The sequence below is a fragment of the Hakea prostrata genome, chromosome 2 (genome assembly GCF_041222555.1).
Source record: "Hakea prostrata isolate BN-2017 chromosome 2, UWA_Hpros_2, whole genome shotgun sequence".
Taxonomy (NCBI): Eukaryota; Viridiplantae; Streptophyta; class Magnoliopsida; order Proteales; family Proteaceae; genus Hakea; species Hakea prostrata.
The window spans coordinates 73643533-73661787 of record NC_142601.1 but is presented as its reverse complement, the minus strand read 5'-3'; the positions used below and the strand labels follow the sequence as shown (position 1 = coordinate 73661787).

The 18255-nt window shown below is 35.7% G+C and overlaps 1 protein-coding gene across 2 annotated transcripts; it reads right to left on the bottom strand.

The window, feature by feature from the left end:
- Positions 1 to 78: 78 nt before the first annotated feature.
- On the bottom strand, positions 79 to 16679 carry LOC149026413 (putative LRR receptor-like serine/threonine-protein kinase At1g07650). Of its 2 annotated transcripts, XM_089146698.1 has the most exons (24): positions 16402 to 16679; positions 16070 to 16244; positions 11881 to 11952; positions 11683 to 11751; positions 11524 to 11595; positions 11325 to 11396; positions 11154 to 11225; positions 11006 to 11077; positions 10844 to 10915; positions 10643 to 10714; positions 10499 to 10570; positions 9278 to 9352; positions 9068 to 9151; positions 5922 to 5984; positions 5778 to 5813; positions 5435 to 5475; positions 4300 to 4685; positions 4011 to 4206; positions 2897 to 3034; positions 2297 to 2415; positions 2000 to 2210; positions 1349 to 1586; positions 1059 to 1209; positions 80 to 922 (listed from the first exon to the last, which is right to left on the bottom strand). In XM_089146698.1, the coding sequence occupies exons 1-24, from the start codon at positions 16493 to 16495 to the stop codon at positions 524 to 526; spliced, it is 3051 nt and encodes a 1016-aa protein (XP_089002824.1). In that variant the 5' UTR covers positions 16496 to 16679; the 3' UTR covers positions 80 to 523. The 2 variants fall into 2 exon arrangements, with proteins under 2 accessions (XP_089002825.1, XP_089002824.1); XM_089146699.1 differs by lacking the exon at positions 16402 to 16679 and having other exon boundaries at positions 79 to 922; positions 16095 to 16178.
- Positions 16680 to 18255: the final 1576 nt, after the last annotated feature.

Below are 18255 nucleotides of genomic sequence, written 5' to 3'. Positions count from 1 at the left end.
AAGAAAAAGCAAAGAGTTCTCTGAAGCGTTGGTTTATGATACTTTCTATATATTTTGGTAAACCTGAGGAGTCATTGTAATGTCGGGGTTTTATGGTATAAAATAAAATTATAATGATACAGATCAAGTAACTTCTTTCCCCCATAAAACCTGCATTTACAGTACAGTTTGACAATAATCGTTTCTTTTTATTGGGAGAATTTCCTGTAAAATGGACAAATGCCAACTGCAAACTCCTGTTAATGTAATTCCTCTCAATGGTCCATCTAAAAAAGTTTGTTAAAGTGTTTTGGTCATGTAACTATCTGTAAAAAAATTTCCTTCAACGATTACTGATGAATGTGCATGAGTTAATACAAAAAAATTTCTGCTTGGTACAGATGTACAGATTTCATGACAATAGATACAATAGATACACGACCAGACATGGCTGATGAGTGGTACTCAAACATGGATTCAATACGTTTAGTTGGTCAGAAAAAAATTGGGCTCAAGTATACAAATCTGATATGGAAAATAATAATTAAGGACAACTTTTGACCAGCAACGAAGCTTGGCCACTGGTTTGAGAATCAAGACTAGATGGGTAATGATCATGGGAAGATGTGGAGGAAGAATCAACCCATCTCATTTCCACTGAAGAGTTCACATACTGGGATCCTCTTTGTTCCTGTCGATAACCAGACGACGTGGATTCAGATCTCAGTGTAGAAATACTTGAATCTGACATTGCATCTTGAAACTTATTCTGGCTTTCTAGCATGCTGACCACCGTGGACATTGTAGGTCTCAATGTCGGAGATGCATTAGTGCACCAAAGGCCTACTTTGATCATCCTTTCTGCCTCTTCAACATTGTATTCAGATCCCAACTTTGGATCTACTACCTCCATTAATCTTCCGTTATGTAGTAAATCAATGGCCTGAAGAATCCATTCACAAAACAAAAAGTGGGAATATGTCAAGAAGAAAATTAGGCATGCCAAATCATAAAATTAGGCTAAATACCAACACTTCAACAATAACAGATGTGCAAAGAATCATAGTTGTCCGGTTTACCCAATCCACGAGGCACATGCAATCATTCTCAGGTCTAAAATTTGTGTTGTTCTTCCCACTAACAATTTCCAAAGCAACAACTCCAAAGCTATAAACATCTGCTTTGTATGACAGCCGACCCCACTGTGCATATTCTGGTGCCATATATCCACTGCACATCGAAATTTTCGGAGTCACATTTTTTTTTTAAAAGCTAATGAGTGAGAATTGTGAGCTACTGTTAAGTATTGCATTTAAGAGAACTAAACCAAGCAGTATGTAAATGCTTAACAGGAGAGAATCCAACTCACATTGTGCCTGCAATTCGAGTGCTAACGTGGGTATTTTCGTCTTCATAAAGCCTAGCCAAACCAAAGTCGGATATTTTAGGATTCAGATCCTTATCAAGAAGTACATTGGTAGCTTTGATGTCTCTGTGAACAATCTTCAGTCTTGATTCTTCATGAAGAAAGACAAGGCCCTTGGCTATCCCAAGACAGATACTCTGCCTGGTTGGCCAGTCCAATTTTAATTGAATATTCTCCCGACCTATAAATTATACAAAATGATCCAATTAATTATTTACTCCCTGCTTAATCTTTTGTTAGATGAAATTATTAGATCCCACAAGGTTTTGAGATTGGACAATAATAATGCTTAAGAAAAAGTACAAAAATGGACCATCATTTGGCTCTTTTCTTTCTTCACCCCAATTCTGGGATTTGCAGAAAAAGGCAACTAGGAATTACAACATTCAAAAAGAATTCAAAACATATTTGAGCGATTTAGAAGCAATGATTTTGACAATTCACAGTTTGGAAGCAAATTTGAAAGCAAGAAGTATTGAAAGACATATTTTCAATTATGATCAAATGTTCCTCTGCCTGTTTCTTTTGAAATGGTTTTTACATAACATATCTAAGTTGTGGTATGATGTAATGAAGTAAATGATATAATCTTACCAAATAAAGCACGGGCAAGGCAGTTATTTTCCATGTATTCATAAACGAGTAGTAATTGATTTCCTTCAATGCAGCATCCATAGAGCTTTACGAGATTAGGGTGTTGCAAACCAGAAATCATGCCAATTTCATTCACAAATTCACGATTTCCTTGCCTTGATTTAGAAGACAGTTGCTTTACCGCAATTACTGTACCATCAGACAAGAACCCCTGCATTGCATAGAGAATTTAAAATAAATTATCTGGTCCACAAATCACAGTGGTAAAATGAAGCTAACTGCTACTTGGCATGGTACCTTGTAAACAGACCCAAAACCTCCCTCTCCGATCTTATTAGCAGGATCAAAATTGTTAGTTGCAGACTTAATTTGTCTTAGGGTAAAAGAACCTGTTAACAGATCTGCTCCCTGAAGATCTGACAGAAGAGTGTGTGAAAGAAAAGCATCTCAGTAATAAGAACTATATCTAACTAACTTCATAATAAATAGCACAGAATTGCAAATTAATTTAAAAATATAGATTTGTACAACTATCAATTATAAAAATGTTGCCAAACCAATAGAAACTAAATACATTAGATCTCTTTGGAAGCTTTACACCTTATCTATTAACTCATACTGTATAAGGCCAATTCCTTCAATATTATTCCAAAGGTAATAAAATCTCCTTTTTATTTCATAATAATCAATCTTTAATAGTTTCTGAGAATGATACTAGCAGTTCAATCCTGCTCCTTAAACTTGGAACTGTGAACTAAAATCAATAGCCCAGTTTATTGGTGGATAAATAGGCTCAACATAAAAGTAATTAAAGGGTGTTACAATGGATCCACATTTGATTTGGCTTATAACTTCTATCATAACAATCTACTAAAGGGGAGTGAGTAATCCTTTTACCTTTCTCTTTGCTGCTCTTTTTTCGCAAACAGCCTTTCCACCAAAGTATACCCAGAATAAAGAAGACAAGGCAAACCAAAGATAGAGTTGTAACAAGGATAGTCATCTTCCTTCCACTAGTGGTAGGAGGTTCAAAATCTGAAAACACAAGAAAATTATAACTAGGCATTTCAGATGATATTACTGATGTGAACAAGTTTCATTTAATAGCCTAGAAGTATAACTGGGTAGTTCACATACCATATAAACTAGGCTGAAATAACCAAATCCAAAAGGAAGTTCAATCAAGAAAATAATATAAAGAATCCAACAAGGTATAGCAATTATAGACTATTTATCAAACACAACATTCAATTGACGCTCCATTTTTTGGGTTTAGCAAAAAGAAGGAAAAGGAAGAATATCCATTTTTGGAAGGTAAGGCAGCAAACCAGTCTCGGGGGTATTGTTGTAAACTGTAGTCCAGATTAAAGACCATAGGGGCATTTTTGGGGTTTCAAGAATAAAATTAATTGACGGTAATTTAGGGTTTTAACTACTAAGGTAATTGAAGGTAATTGAAGGTATTTTGGGGGTTTAAACAATAATATTAATTGAGCATAATTTAGGGGTTTAACTACTAGGGTGATTGAGGGTAATTTGGGCTTTAAACTAAAATATCTTTCAGTTAAGGGTAATTTGGGGTTTTAGAAAAATATTTAATGGTAAAAGTAAAATTTAACTAAAAAAATTAATAGAAGGAGGTGTCTAATACCTTTTTCAGGTAAGAGAGGAGGTAAGTGATATTATCCAACTTAGAGGGGGTCCAAATGCCATTTGGTCAACTAAGAGGGGAGATAAGTGATATTTACCCCAAAATTCATTATGCATCTTTTATTGTTTTAAGTTAAAAGAGAACTTTAACTCTCCATGCATAGATTAATCATGGTAAAGGAGTTCAATTTATGATATGGAATATTAATCTATAAATTGAACTAAAAATTCAAATGTTGAAGCAAAATCAGAAGAAAAAAAATAGTGCAAAAGATGTAATAAAAAGGACACAGCAGAAGCTGGTATTAGGGTCATATCATCCTCAATTAAAATTTTGGATCATGAAAAATAATCAACTTACTAGGATCCACCGAAATAGCTGATATAAGTGGACCATAGAATCCTCGGGCAGGAATGCTTGTTGTCCCTTTTCCAGCCCAATAAAAGCGTATTTCTAAAGTATTATTTTGCACAAAAACAATAGCTTGTTTTATGACTTCGTTGTTATCCCCACCAGCTTCTTCTTTGATATTGAAATTCTTCCACACTAGTTTTCCCTGCAAAAAAAAAAGAAGAAGAAGAAAGTTTGATGTAAACTTGTTTTAGAGTTCAAAAGAAAACAGTATAAGTTAAATAACATGGCTCATTACCTGGATATAGATATCAAACACACGCCTACCAAGGCCGCTAATTTGTTCATCCTTTTTATTATCCGTGAAAACTATCTCTGCAAAATGAAGTTTCACAGTGTAGTTCCCATTTTGCAGGCAACGTCCATAATAAGTGAGAGAGAGCGGAGAAAGGCGTGCAGCTGTGTATAACTCAGAATTTTTCATTGAGAGGACAGATACATTTGTTGCAATATATAAATCTAAATCTGAATTGTTGTCCATGAAGTCCCCAGTGCTACTAAATCCCCACCTATCCCCAACTGCAACAAATCTAGCAGCACCACCTGCATCTTCATCTCCTTCATATTTGGTTTTGCCAATAGTGACTTCTCCCCCACCACAGTTTATGTACAATGAATGCCAATCTACCACAAAAAGGCATAATCAAATACAGAAACAGAAATGTGAAACACAGTGCTAATAGTTCAGAATCAACAGACAGGCTCCAGAATAAAGTTCATATAGTCAAAATCATGCTCAATGTTATAACATAGTTTTATTTCTTTATTTTTATTTTTTGTTCTGCTTCTTTAAGGTAGAGAAACTGAAAACTCTAATTTTGGCTTTTTGAAAGTTACAACTCCAGATTTGGATAAAAGGAAGAATAAGCATATGGTAACGTTAAAGGCATCCCACGAAGACAAAATGGGAGATATTCCCACATAAAAAGCTTGGTGCAACACATGAAAAATTATATGGTCATTGTTGAAAAATTCCTGGGACAAGTCACATTTCAAATTTGATGGTCTCCTCTAACTGCATGGCCTGCCATGTCTCAGCGTTTTCTCCTTGTTAACTACACCAGTCCGTCTCCTTGAAACAGAATTATTTTTTTATAAACTGCATAACTCATGAGAAACTGGAATTTTACCAGTCATTCCCAAATCAGAATTAATTTGCTTCAGCTTTTTGTATTGAAAATCATCATCATAATTTCTGATTTCTTGTTCCAACTAAATTGTATTAGTAAATACTGATACTTCATTGATCTTGTAGACGGTGATAGTTCATAGTTTTTGCATAAACACTCAAGATAATCCAAAAACAAATATATAAATGTGAAATGATTCCTAACGATAGTCTTTAGCATCAATTTCAAAGTCCAGATGCTTACGTTGTGAGCACGTAGTAGCCATGCATGGATTAAGTCCCTTCCTATTAAAAGAAAAGAAAAGAATCGGCAACAAAATTATATTAGGATTTCTCAAGATGGAGATTTAGTAATTCATTACAAATGCAATGTCACGAATGACTTTCATGAAGGAAAAGCTGCATTAACTCAGGACATGTAAAATCAAAATCTTGTGGAGTTATGGGTGATATTATATAGGTATATGCTGGGCCAAAGGCCCAAAGCACATAGATTAACAAACGCTAAAAATTTTTCCTTTGAATTGAGTCGGGGAAATCTGTCCCCACAATATTATAAAAAGTATAATAATAGTAACCCAACTTACAAGATGTTATTGATTGAAGAGCTTCGGAACAAGTTTCTGACAAAAATTTAGAAAAGCAAAAGTTTAGGTAATTAAACATAACATATCAGCCACACGAAACCACACATGTTAGAAAAGCCAACATTATAGAAGAATTATTCTTACACATTTCCATTACAAGTAGGTTGATCAGGGCTTTCCCAAGTAATGTTATTGTAGGAGAGGTCACTGCACAAGAATATTTCAGTGAGGATCACTTTAATAACATGATACTGACATATAAATTTGAACCCCAAAAGACTCTACTGCATTTGAAGAGAATAAGTTTACATTTGATGAAAAAGTGTCACTGCCAAATGTTTGTTTTCCATGGATATGTTTAGAGCTTTGAAAAAGTATTGATGAAAAATGGTCTAAAGGCTAAAGTGCAAGGACAAAAATCTACATGGTGGACCATGAACAGCAACATATGGCCTTCCTATTCAAGACAACTTCTACCAAGGTAGAAATCATCGAATACTCCACATCTGTCAGTTTGAATCTAAAATATTCCCAGAACAAGTCATCGACCAATTTCAGCTTTGAGAAGTCTAAGCGTGCTATTAAAAAGGGCGAACCCGGTGCCAAAGGCTTCCACACAAGCAGAGCCTAGGCACACTAGGGTTTCTAGGAAATTTATGCAGAAGGGGTTACTCCTCCATTAATAAGAGTTCCACCCCTCTCCAAATAAAGCTTCACCAAACCCACATTAACATTAAAAGCTAAGGAAATCCATAAAGATATCAACATTGGATCGAATAGCCTAATACAAGGACAATATATGTCACTTCAAAAATCAATATGATCCAAGGTTGGATCTGCTGTAATGACATGTAACATAAAATGAAAACTTAGCAATATGCAAATGTGCCTAGATTCATCATACCATATGCCAGAATAGGCTGAGTCTGCCTTAGCTAGCATGCCACATTTGTTTTCTTATCATTTAGGTTATTAGGTCAATCTTTAGTTTCCAACTGCTTCCCCACAAGGACCTAGGCTAGGCTTCAGAACCAATCTCTTTGAGAATTCACCATATTGGCTGCTCTGAGTCTCATCTTATTTCTTCTCCTCTGGTTCTCTTGCAGCCTTTAGTTTCCACCTGCTTCACCACCAGGGCCTAAGCTAGGCTTTGCACCCAACCCTTTCAAGCGTTCACCACTTTGGCTGCTTCCACCATTAGAGCAAATTCTTTAGAGGAGAAGACACTGTTTTTAGGGGTGCAAGTTTGGCCCTGTTGGCCCGCATCCTAATCTTGACCTTGATTTTGGCCCTGATCTTGGCCTAATTTTGGCCATGATCTTGACCTTAATTTTTTCCTAGTCTTGACTCTGATCCTGACCTTGATTTTGGCCCTGACTTTAACCATGAATTTCATCCTAATATATATTAGCCTTGATTTTGACCTTGAGTCATTTTGATCATATTAGACAATGAGTCTATTTTTTATATTATTTTTTAGGGTAATTTTTATTTGGACCCCTGAGGCCTTAGAATTGACCTAAGTCATTTTTTGTCCAAAAAAAATTAATATCTTTGATTAGCCTCTGCTGCAGTATTTCAAAAAATTGATCAAGGATAGATAGTTATTTTTGTGACTAAAGTACCCTTTTTGTAGAAGACTAAAATTCCCTTGATTTACTTTTTAACAAGATTTTGGATAAGTAATTTATCTCACAATTGTGAATGAAAACACAAGGCTTCGCAGTGAATATAAACTTTTTATTTTATCTCCCTTGATGAGTTTCTGTTCAGTGATGAAGTTAACATGCTTGACATTGAATGCTTTTCATTTATGAACCAGGCACTAGAGAATAAAATGGCACCAATTCTAGTTGTTGCCACTAACAAAGGGATCGTAACCATCCGGGGCACAAAATACAAATCTCCTCATGGCTTACCTATTGATCTTCTTGATCGATTGCTCATAATCTCAACACCTTCTTGGCTTTTGATGTCAAGGATCTTACATATCTCATCTTCTTTGTAGGGCTGTGAAATATTTCAAGTAAAAAAAAAAATAGTAGCTTAGAAGTTCTATTGCTTTTTTACCTGTTGTTTTTATATATTAGTAGATTCAAAATTAACAATAGGTAAAATTATGCATTTTATTGATTATATATATGATTATATGTGATTCAAATTTAATCAGGGATAGGAAAATGACCGATCAAGAACAAGGATAGGGCCATTAAAGATAGCACAAGGTCAATTAGGGACACGGATAGGGATAGGGCTAGGGCCAAGGATAGGGCCAATCAGGGCCAGGGATAGGACCAATTAGGAACAAGGACAAGGACAAGGACCAGATCAGTGCCATGGCCAGTGCCAACCCAATCCAACCCGGCCCAATCAAGGACAATCAGGGCGAGAATGGGCTTGGCTTGGCCTGTAGGGCTTAGGGTCAAGGACAAGAATCCTTGGCCCTGAATTAAGGTTAGGGAGGGAATGGGCTTAGCTAAGAATATATAGGGCTGGGAATGGAAAAGCCCGACACAGCCAGGACTTGTTGCAGCCTTAACTGTTTTCTTGTCAAAATTTTGGAGGCCTAATCCCCATTCTCTTTTATTCATCTATGAATAAAGAACTACAAGGAATAGAAACTGTTAACATGGAAAGAAAATAAAACAAAGCTACAATTTAGCTTGGGTATAAATGGACTATGCAGCTTCATATGAATTTAGAAACTACTAGACAAAAAGCCTACAAGCCAACAACTTGGGCCCACGGAATCTCAAAAAACCAATGTTACAAGGCTGGTGGGAGGCTTCTTACGTGCCTATGTTGTGACTTAAAGAAATGGGCCTGATATGGTGTTAACTGACTTTAATCTGGGCCCAAACAGGCTTAAATCAAAGACTTAAAAAGAGGCCTACATCGAGCAGTTTAACAGGTATACAGCATCACTCAAATTTTTTCTGTGAGCAATCTTTTAAGAAATATCTAACATTAAGATATTCAAGCATTTCATCAGATGCAATACCAATTTATCAAAATTTAGGATAAATTGTACTGATCTTGATGTTCCCAAATATATACACAACACTAAGTAGACAAGACAAATAGATTTGTATATATTATGAAGGCAACGGATATTCTAATTAGACCTATTTTCAAGAAACAGTAGAATTTGCTTGAAAGATTGTCATTACATGATAAGTAACAGATAAAAACTCTAATGGTGAATGCTACTATTAAGCTGGTCCACAAGTTCATGAAAATATTCAACACAATTTGAAAGAAATAATAGGCATCCATGATGAGTAACATACACAAAACTTCGTGTATTGAGGGTCTCATCTTTCTTCAATATCCAGTCTGGTATAGGACCAGTCAGCATGTTGCCACTCAAATAGCTAGTCAAAAGACAAACATATTCAGTAGTTAATCAGTATATTAAATAAAACAGTTATGTCTTTAGGTTGGTAGAAAAAGGGAGGGGGGGGGAATGGAGAGGAGAGGTGGTTGATTTTATTACTTACATGAATTTGAGATTTCTTACACCCCCTCCATTAATTTCTGGAATGCCTCCCACTAACTTGTTAAAACTGACGTCACTAACCACAAAAGAAAAAGTAAAACATCTTCTCTCTGAAGACTGAAGCAGAAAAATAAGTCCAACAAAATCTTGGAAAAGCAGTCAGAACAAATGTTCATGAGTAACATGCAGCAAAATAGGAAAAAGACCAAATAGCAATGCAAAAAACAGGAGACAAGGGGTGTGCCATTCAGAAGCACACTAAGAAGCTGCTCCAGGCTTCAGTGGAAGAAAAAAGTTTCTGATAAATTAATTTGATCAGCAAGCCTTTTATACAGATATAAAAGGAAAAATACAACCCTAAGGGTCAGTTTGAACATAGGGGTTTTGGTGGCAGGGGTGGATATCCTGAAAACTCTACGACACAAAGTAAAGTAGAATTCTTGTTTTATTTAACATGAGAACAACCACAATTTATTTTTAAATTTATCGAGAGGTTCATATGCTTCTGAATGGTGAACCACACATTGTGGATATGTCACAACCTGAAGCCATATGATAAACCACTTTAATCCAGGTGCTTCTTATGACTTATGAGAACTTTTAAGTTCAAATACACATGTATAAAATGGTTCAAGGAATTTGTCAAGAAGAAAAGGTTATCACATGGAGAGATATATGAGCCCATGTTGGAAATCCAGTTGATGCATCTTTCCTTGAGTTCATCGCTTGGGATGTTTCTGAGTTAGACGAGGATCTTCCTTTATATGTTTTCAGCATCCTACTTTACAAGGTTCACAGGTTTCACCACTATCACAGCTGCTACCAGTTGTTGTTGGAAGGTTCCCCCCCCCCCCCCCCCCCAAAAAAAAAAAAAACCCCAAATGGGAACCAAGCGAACCTTGAAAAGGAAATATTAATCTTACCATTCCATAGTTGTCGCAACATCTAAATGACCCAAGGTGTTAAAGTGGCCTGGACGGAATGCACCTTCCTAGGCTACCAAGGCACCTGGACAACTAGCTGATGCCTAGACATATATTTACAGTTCTTTGATCAACAGTTACGCTAACGAGAAAGACTAGCAACGGTCTCTTGTATCCTTGTTACAATTCACAATTTGTTTAAAAGTTGGAATAATGCATATCATCCACAAGGGGAAATTTACTAAGTTCAGGCAAAAGCAAACACATACTGATACTATGTTTCAAAAGTTTGGACTTACATGGTTTTCAAATTATTCATTCCCCAGATATACGAAGGGATCACTCCAGAAATATTACAATTTCTCAATATCCTGAAAAATTAAATACAATTTGTCATTTAAATAGGGTTTAGTAGGAGAACAAATTATCATTCAAATACGTACAGCTTTTGCATGGATTCCATGTTCTTCAGCAGGGGAAATTTTGATTCAGTCCCATTTATATCACTGATCCTCCTGTATATGCATTGCAACAATTTCCAGTTACTGGAACTTGAAATTTCGGATAAAGTGAATTTTAATAAACTGAAGCACAAAAGAATACAACAAAACTTCACTGATGTGAACTGAAAGAGGTTTACTCACAAGTCAGTTAATCTTTCCAAATAAGAAATCTGTGAAGGAATGGGGCCCTCCAGTCCGCTACCTTGAATTACTCTTCAGCAAGACAATTAGACCAAAAAAAATATTATAAGAGACTACAGCCAGGAATCTAAGTTTCATACTTTAAGAAGCAATTGAACTTACAATCTGGTTATCTGTGTCCAGTTCTTTATAAAATCTGGTATTGGACCATGAAAATTGTTATCGTTTATCTCACTGCATTTCAACCCACACAAAATTATGAAATCTGAAAAATTGGTGGAGGAAAGGGAGCAGTTTTTTCAGAACTCACAAATCTGTTAAGTTTGTAAGTTTGTTGAGGGTCAATGGTAACATTCCTGTAAACCTATTAGATGAAAGCGACCTACAATCACAAAAAAAAAAAATGTAAAGCAACCAAACTAAATGACCTTTTGAACAATGATGCCATTTGAAAGGGAAAAGAATAAATGATAAGTCTTACAGTGTCTCCAAGTTGACCAAATTCCCAATCTCCTGAGGAAGAGTTCCATTAAACTTGTTGGATTCAAGGCTCCTGGACATTCAGTCTCTCTTAAGATCACTTTGTACTAGATCACGAAGCATTTCAAATAGACTTTTGTGGAGAAACATTTCAAACAGCCAGAAAATAAATTGAAATAAATAAATAAACCAAAACCTACAGGTATTTGAGACTGATAAGATCGCCCAATTCCTTTGGAATCTCTCCAGATAGTAGATTTCCAGTAAGGGAGCTGCATCAACATCCTTGATTAATTTTAGTGAATGGGGTAACAGGAGCCTCAAAATTTGCAAGCATCCAGAGAGTACAAGGATATTACATATGCTGCAATTCCATGGAAAACCACTGGAGTGGTATGTTACCACTGAGCTTGTTATTTGTAAGATCTCTGAAAACAACAAGGAAGATAGGTTCTGCATCATTTTTTTCCATACATATTCAATTACAGTAGTTCAAAAAGTAGTCTGCAGTAGGTAAAAAATCTAGCAAGACCCAACACATTTGTGGATGCTCTTACATTTCCTGGAGGTACTGAAGTCTGACCAGCTCTGGAGGGAGTACGCCATCAAGACTCTGAGCTCTGAGAACACTGTAAGTTCAAGGGAAAATTTATGGTGTCATTTTCTTCCTTCTCTACATTCTTAAAAGAATAAACTACAAAACCTTGTACCTCATTAGTTCTTTACAATACCTTACACCCTGTAAATTCAAGGCAAAACTTAAGGCATCTTCGTCTTCCTTCTCTATGTTCTCTTTAACACACACAATAAAGCAATCCTATCGAATAGCATTTATGGTGATTTTACCAGCCTCATCATGTGCCAGAGGAAAGAAAATGGCCTAACCAGCCTCAGCCAATAAAGACTGACAACTGGACATCGAGGCCACCTCACAGTCCCCAAAATAAAACCATTGTTGGCTCATTATATTCACCATGTGATGTTCAATTGATTTTACTCCCATTAGCAACAGATGGCCCAAGACAGAGTTTTGAGTTGCTGGTTGAGTTTGATCTGTAGTTGGACGAGGGCTATCCAAGTTGGCCTGGGCCTGTTCTTAACTTCTTATTAGTCAAAGGAATAGATTTGGTCCTAAAGTCAGAAGTTTTTGTTGAAGTTAAAGCAAGTTGTCAGCTTTCTTCTGAGGGTCTTGAGGGTGGAAGCCACAGAAGATGGTTTCATTTCACTAGCTTTGGTACAGATAAATGAGCTTATTTATGTGAAAGAATCTACACATTTGGGTCTTCAGTCCAAGGGTTTTCTGAGCAATGGACCACTTTAAAGGCATATAACTTGGTAAAGAGCTAGGACTATGAGATTAGTCAAATAGGATTAAATTTATTCAAATCTATGGGGTAATATGCATCCTTATGGTTAAAAATACCTAAATCAAGTCCTAGACTCATAAATAAAATTCAAGTTCAGATTCTAATTTAAGTCTATGTTCTGTTCTGAGGGTCATCACTTGAGTAAGAGCGTTAAATAGTAGTCCATTTTGGTTTCTCCATGTACTATAGGTTTCAATCCATGATTGAAGATTCCTGATGTGTTACATACCTTCTATCTTCCAGTTCTTATTAGCTCAACATTAAGGTTAGTTTTCTCCTTTTTTTCGAACTGGTAGTTCCCCTATATTCTACCTATTTCCAGCTCGTTTTCTTCTACAATGTCTCTATCAATAATGATCAAAATAGCTTCAAATTCAAAAATAAGCTCTGGTTATCTGTTTTCCTAGTAGTTATAGGAGTTGTATGTGAAGTCCTTTCTGCCGTCTGTTTTCAGCAATATTTGACAGATGTCACAGACCTCTCCTGATAGGTGAGAGAATACTACTTGACCAGTAAATAAGACCTGTCTGATATCTCTGCTTCAAGTCACCTAATTTTTCCACTTTCAGCCTTATTTTTCCGTTCAGATAAACATCATTTTCTGCTTGCAAATGTATCTATATTAAGATTAGATGGATTCACTTCTTACTTCAATTTCAAGAACTCTTCCACTGCAATTTAATGCACATCAGATCTGACCAGAATTGGGTTATGGCTCAATGACCTCAATTCTACCACTCAAACAGCAAGGGATTATCAGGCTAGTCCAACAACTGTCATTTTCTTTTTTAAGGATGAAAATTTAATTAAGATAAAAAAGAAAGGCTACAGACTCTAAATGTACAACGATAACAACCGATGTGATTTGCTGAGGCCTAATCACAAGTTCTGTCAAAACACCACTGCTTTGGCAATGCATCATCTAAATATTGTGTCAATCTTCACTTCTAGGAGAAGAGATATACCATGCAGAAGAAAGGGACTTACTCCTCCCTAAAAGAAGCAAATAGCATCAAGGACCACCTAGGACAGATCTCAGCAAGTTAATGGCTAGAGCTGTGTCTTCCTCAGCCATCAATCCCACCATCCCAAGGAATGAAGTTTGCAGCCCATGATGACAGCCTCAAGTTCTGCAGTAATGGAATCACATGCATTAAGAGGTCCAAAGAAAAGTGTGAGTATGTGGCCATCATGGGCTAGACTCTCGAAGGCCCCCCATCAATTGATACTTGTTGACTAGAGTACTGATAGAACTACCAACATATTTCCGCTTCATGACAGTTGAAGGAGAACAACTACCCTTTGGAGAGCCCTCAACCTCGCCCTCCCCACCCAATCGTTCCTTGTTGACCGCCACATCCCTGCTAACCCCACTTGCATCCTATGTTGGAAAGGTTTGGAGAACCTTGAGCACCTTTTCTTTTCTTGCCCCTTCTCCATATCTATCTGGGGAAAAGCCCTAGCTTCCATTTGGCCCCGTTCGAGGCAATCCTATGGGTTTTCTCAATATTGGTCTTGGATTTTCAGAAACTTTTCAGGTTCTTCCATTTGCAATTGGATTGGTAAGCTAGTGTAATGTGCCTTGATCCATCACCTATGGTGGGAGCGCTATCTTTAGAGATGGAAATCCAAATCCAGCTCTATAGACAGGATTTGGAATGCCATCTATTTTGATGTTTCTTCTAGACTGTTAGTTATTCTCTGTCCCTCTGTTGATGATACCCCAATGAACAGGCTTATTGTTGTCTTCTGGGGTCTTAATTCTCTTTTTCAGCCTTCTTTTTAAAGGCCTTGTTCTCTTGTTTCCTCTCGTTTAATATATTTTTTATTCATTAAAAAAATAAAAAAAACTGCTCATGCTAAACCTGGGTAAACTTGGTCATTTAACTTCAATTCTTTAAGAAACCAGATTTCTCTTTAGCCCCTGTTACCTTCTTTTTTTATTTTTAAATTTGAACGGTCTCTAAATTCCTTTATTACATTCATTACCTAGATTTTTTCCAGCTAACATCCACCAATGTCGGTCAGGACTCAGGCAGATCACAATAGTAAACTTGGAATTCCAACCCTACTTGGTAACACTATATCGACATTGTATGGTTACCCTAATCATCAAATGGCAAGAGAAGTTCAGCATTCATGTAATAAATGACACGAATCTATTATTGATGATACTTCTAAAATACAATTTATAAGTCAAAATTCTACTAAATGCAAGTGGCTTGGACGCTTCATCAGTTATCTGAATTACCCAAATTATAAACAAAGTACCTCTTGCAAAGATTCCAACTTTTGCTTCATTATCTTCTTCTTAAATAAAGTTGTTCAAATACAATATGACAGTCCTCAAAATGAGGGACAAGAAGAAACTCCACATAAGAAGGTTAAGTTGTAACAACCCTTTTACTAAGTTAAACCTCAGTGCCAAGAAATGGTTTCCAGAACTCTGTAATAATATATCTTAAACATTATGATGAAAAAAGAAAAGAAAAGAAAAAAACTATGTTACATCTAGGCCAACAAATCATGTATATCAATACTCTAAGACAAAAACAATCTGATCATATTCATTAGAATGAGTAATTTTGTAAAGATGGAAAAGAAATATCTAGAAGGAAGTTCTGCTTTAACAAAACAATTAATTTTTGGTTTTAAAAACTGGTAGTACCTATAACTTCTTAACCATCCAAATGCCTTAATCACATTATCCAATCTAGCTTCGACAACATTAATGATTCCAAACCCAGGGGGTTTAACCTTACTGAGATACTTTTGGCATCCCTCATTGGTAAATATTTTCTAATCGAACACCTGTTTGACCACATACTCTAATAACTTGCCAAACATAATATGATAGCTTGGTCTTGAAGGTTTTAATTTATTTTCCTTCTACCATAGTTCAGATTTTTCCAAGACTCAAAGACAGAGTTCAACATAATCTATATGGATAACCATGACGGTCTAAAATATGAGGTTATGGAAGTGTATATATAAAAAAGAAAAGATCTGTTTTTGGTATCAAATAAAGGAGGGGAAATCCACCTCCATCTCATCATCGTACTAAAATCAATACACGGTGTTTCATGATAGCTGAATTAAATCTGTAAAATTAAAGCACTACCGAAACAGCTGAAATAGTGATTTCATTATCTAAATTTTGAACTAACGAATAAATTTCAGCCTGTATGCTCAACAAGCGATCAATTAAAGAACAAATTTGAACTTCTCCTTATTAAGTTAAACTGAAACTTCATCAAGTTAGTCCCCAGCTATGGTGTTCTCTCTGAATATAGTTTGTGAGTGGGTGTATGTTTGGTGGAAACGAGGAGTGCCCAAAAATAAGTTCAAGGAGAAAGAAAAAACCAAGAATAAAGCATACATGGATACGACATGGCAGACGGTACCGTTCTGGAAGCTACAGCCACAGGTAACATTGTTCTCGTATCCAACAAGTGGGTAAGTTGTTACCCAGTTATATTCTCCACTACATGGATCAACAGAGAAATTCCAACCCCTTTTTCCCATCGTTTTGGCCATCTGTTGAAGCGCATCCACTGAGTCACAATTACCAACCAAAACACACATCAGACAAAAAATGCCCACCAGTTTAACTGTCACCGTTGAAATACAAAATACAAATGCTAACCACTATCCAGAAAAGCATTCAGAGAGAGAAAGAGGGTTAGATTCTTATTTTGAGAAATTGGGTACCTTCTTCTTGAGGAAGCTTGGTGATAGCACATCTAAATGTTCCAAAGCAACAGAAAGCAAGAACAGAAACCAGGAGAAGTCTGTTGAACAACATCTTCAAATGACCCAAAATCTGCCCAGCGGAAGAAAAAAGAGAATGGGTTTCAGCGTATCAGCTTCTTTTCTCTCTAGATTCACAGCCAACGCAGGTAAGCTTTGGCGGCTTTCGTTTGAAACCAGATGCCAAAGAGAACCACTGATAACCGGTTTAGATGGATATAAATTCCTTGGACTACTACAGTGGTGAATGGTTTATTACAATATATCACTAATCCAAAAACCGTACGACTTCAATGGACCACGAGTTTGTTAATCACAGATTCCCAGGAGGGAGCTGTCACCCATGATATAGCCAAACCTGCTTCATTGAAAGTTCAAGTTAACACAAAACTTTGCAAGATCTTACGGTCTTACCGTCTTACTTGGGTCAATGTTCAAAATATTAAAAGAAAAATCAAACAGATACAAAAATACTTTACATTAAATAATTCAGGGTTAAGATAACATTGTATAGACTTTTAGATCATTTTCACATTAACCTTCCCTTTCTTTTTTTTTCTTTTTTTTGGTCTAAACTTCACAGTGATCACCAAAGCACATGTGCAAGCAGTCACGTGAATGAGATTCTTATCATAGAATGACTGAATGAGAGACATGAGTTTTTTGATTTCCCGTGAGTGAAAGGAGACCGGAGATAGGGGGAATAAATTTGTGTAACAATTCGGACTTTAAAGAAAGAAGAAAAAAAAAAAGTTAATGTAACAATCACGTAGACTATGCAACTAGATGCCTAATTTATTTGCACCAAAAGAAAAAAGGATGCCTAATTTATATTATCTATCTTTGATATAAATCATTGGTGCAAATTTTATGGCAAGATTTGTACTCCTTTGTCTTATTAAATTAAATTATTTTATAAAATGCAAAGACAAAGCTTGATATATTAACATCCACAAGGTGTACATTACTGAGTACAATAACGTTTTTTTGGCAAAAAAAAATTACTTATATTTCTTATAAAAAAATAAAGTTATTGATACTTTTTGTAGATAAAAGAAATTTATATTTCTAGGACTGTGCTTCAGTGTTGTGCACTATAGTCAATATTTTGATATCGACAATCTGTTTTCCAAAAGTAAGTTTCAATTTATTGCATACATTCAAAATTTCGATCTTGAGTGTAGACTACAAGTGTTGTACATTAATTACGCAGCTTGCAAGCTTGACCCACACCTCATATAACTTTTATATCATATATAATTGAGATAAGTTGGCGTCCATGGTAATGGACCATTGCTTTATTTTCCCTTGGTTTTGTTATACAAGCTCGTAGCATAATTCTTTAATTGTCTTTTATTTCTTTTTCTTTGTGTTCTTGTCGAATGTCGATTAGTACTAATCAGTAATCAATGCATCTCTCTTCGTTGTCCCTTTCTCATGCTGACCAGTGCGGCACCCGACAGGCAACAACCATATTAAAACAAACAAATAAAAATAATTGACAAAAATAGACTTCACGGAAGTGTGAACTCATGACTATGATCAACACGTAACCAAACTTGAATTCTTCTTTTTTTTCGGTACAAAACTTGAATTCTTATGATGATATATTTTAAAAAAGTTTTAATTCTTCTGGAGATATATTTAAAAAAGCTCTTCTGCTTTAAGAAAAAAAGTTAAACAAATAAGCTATTCCAGATTTATCATGGACTGATGGAAGGTTTAAACGGAATTTATTAATAATCAACACTTGTTAATGAAAAAAAAGTCATGAGGTCGATGCTTCTTATATAAAATAAAAAATATATATAATCT

Coding starts and splice junctions, on each gene's coding strand:
- LOC149026413 (XM_089146698.1), bottom strand. CDS start 16,495: ATGTTGTTCAACAGACTTCTCCTGGTTTCTGTTCTTGCTTTCTGTTGC. Junction 3,035..4,010: donor AGCTATTTCGGTGGATCCTA/GTAAGTTGATTA, acceptor TTGTGTTTTCAG/ATTTTGAACCTCCTACCACT. Junction 1,587..1,999: donor CCTTGCCCGTGCTTTATTTG/GTAAGATTATAT, acceptor TATAATTTATAG/GTCGGGAGAATATTCAATTA.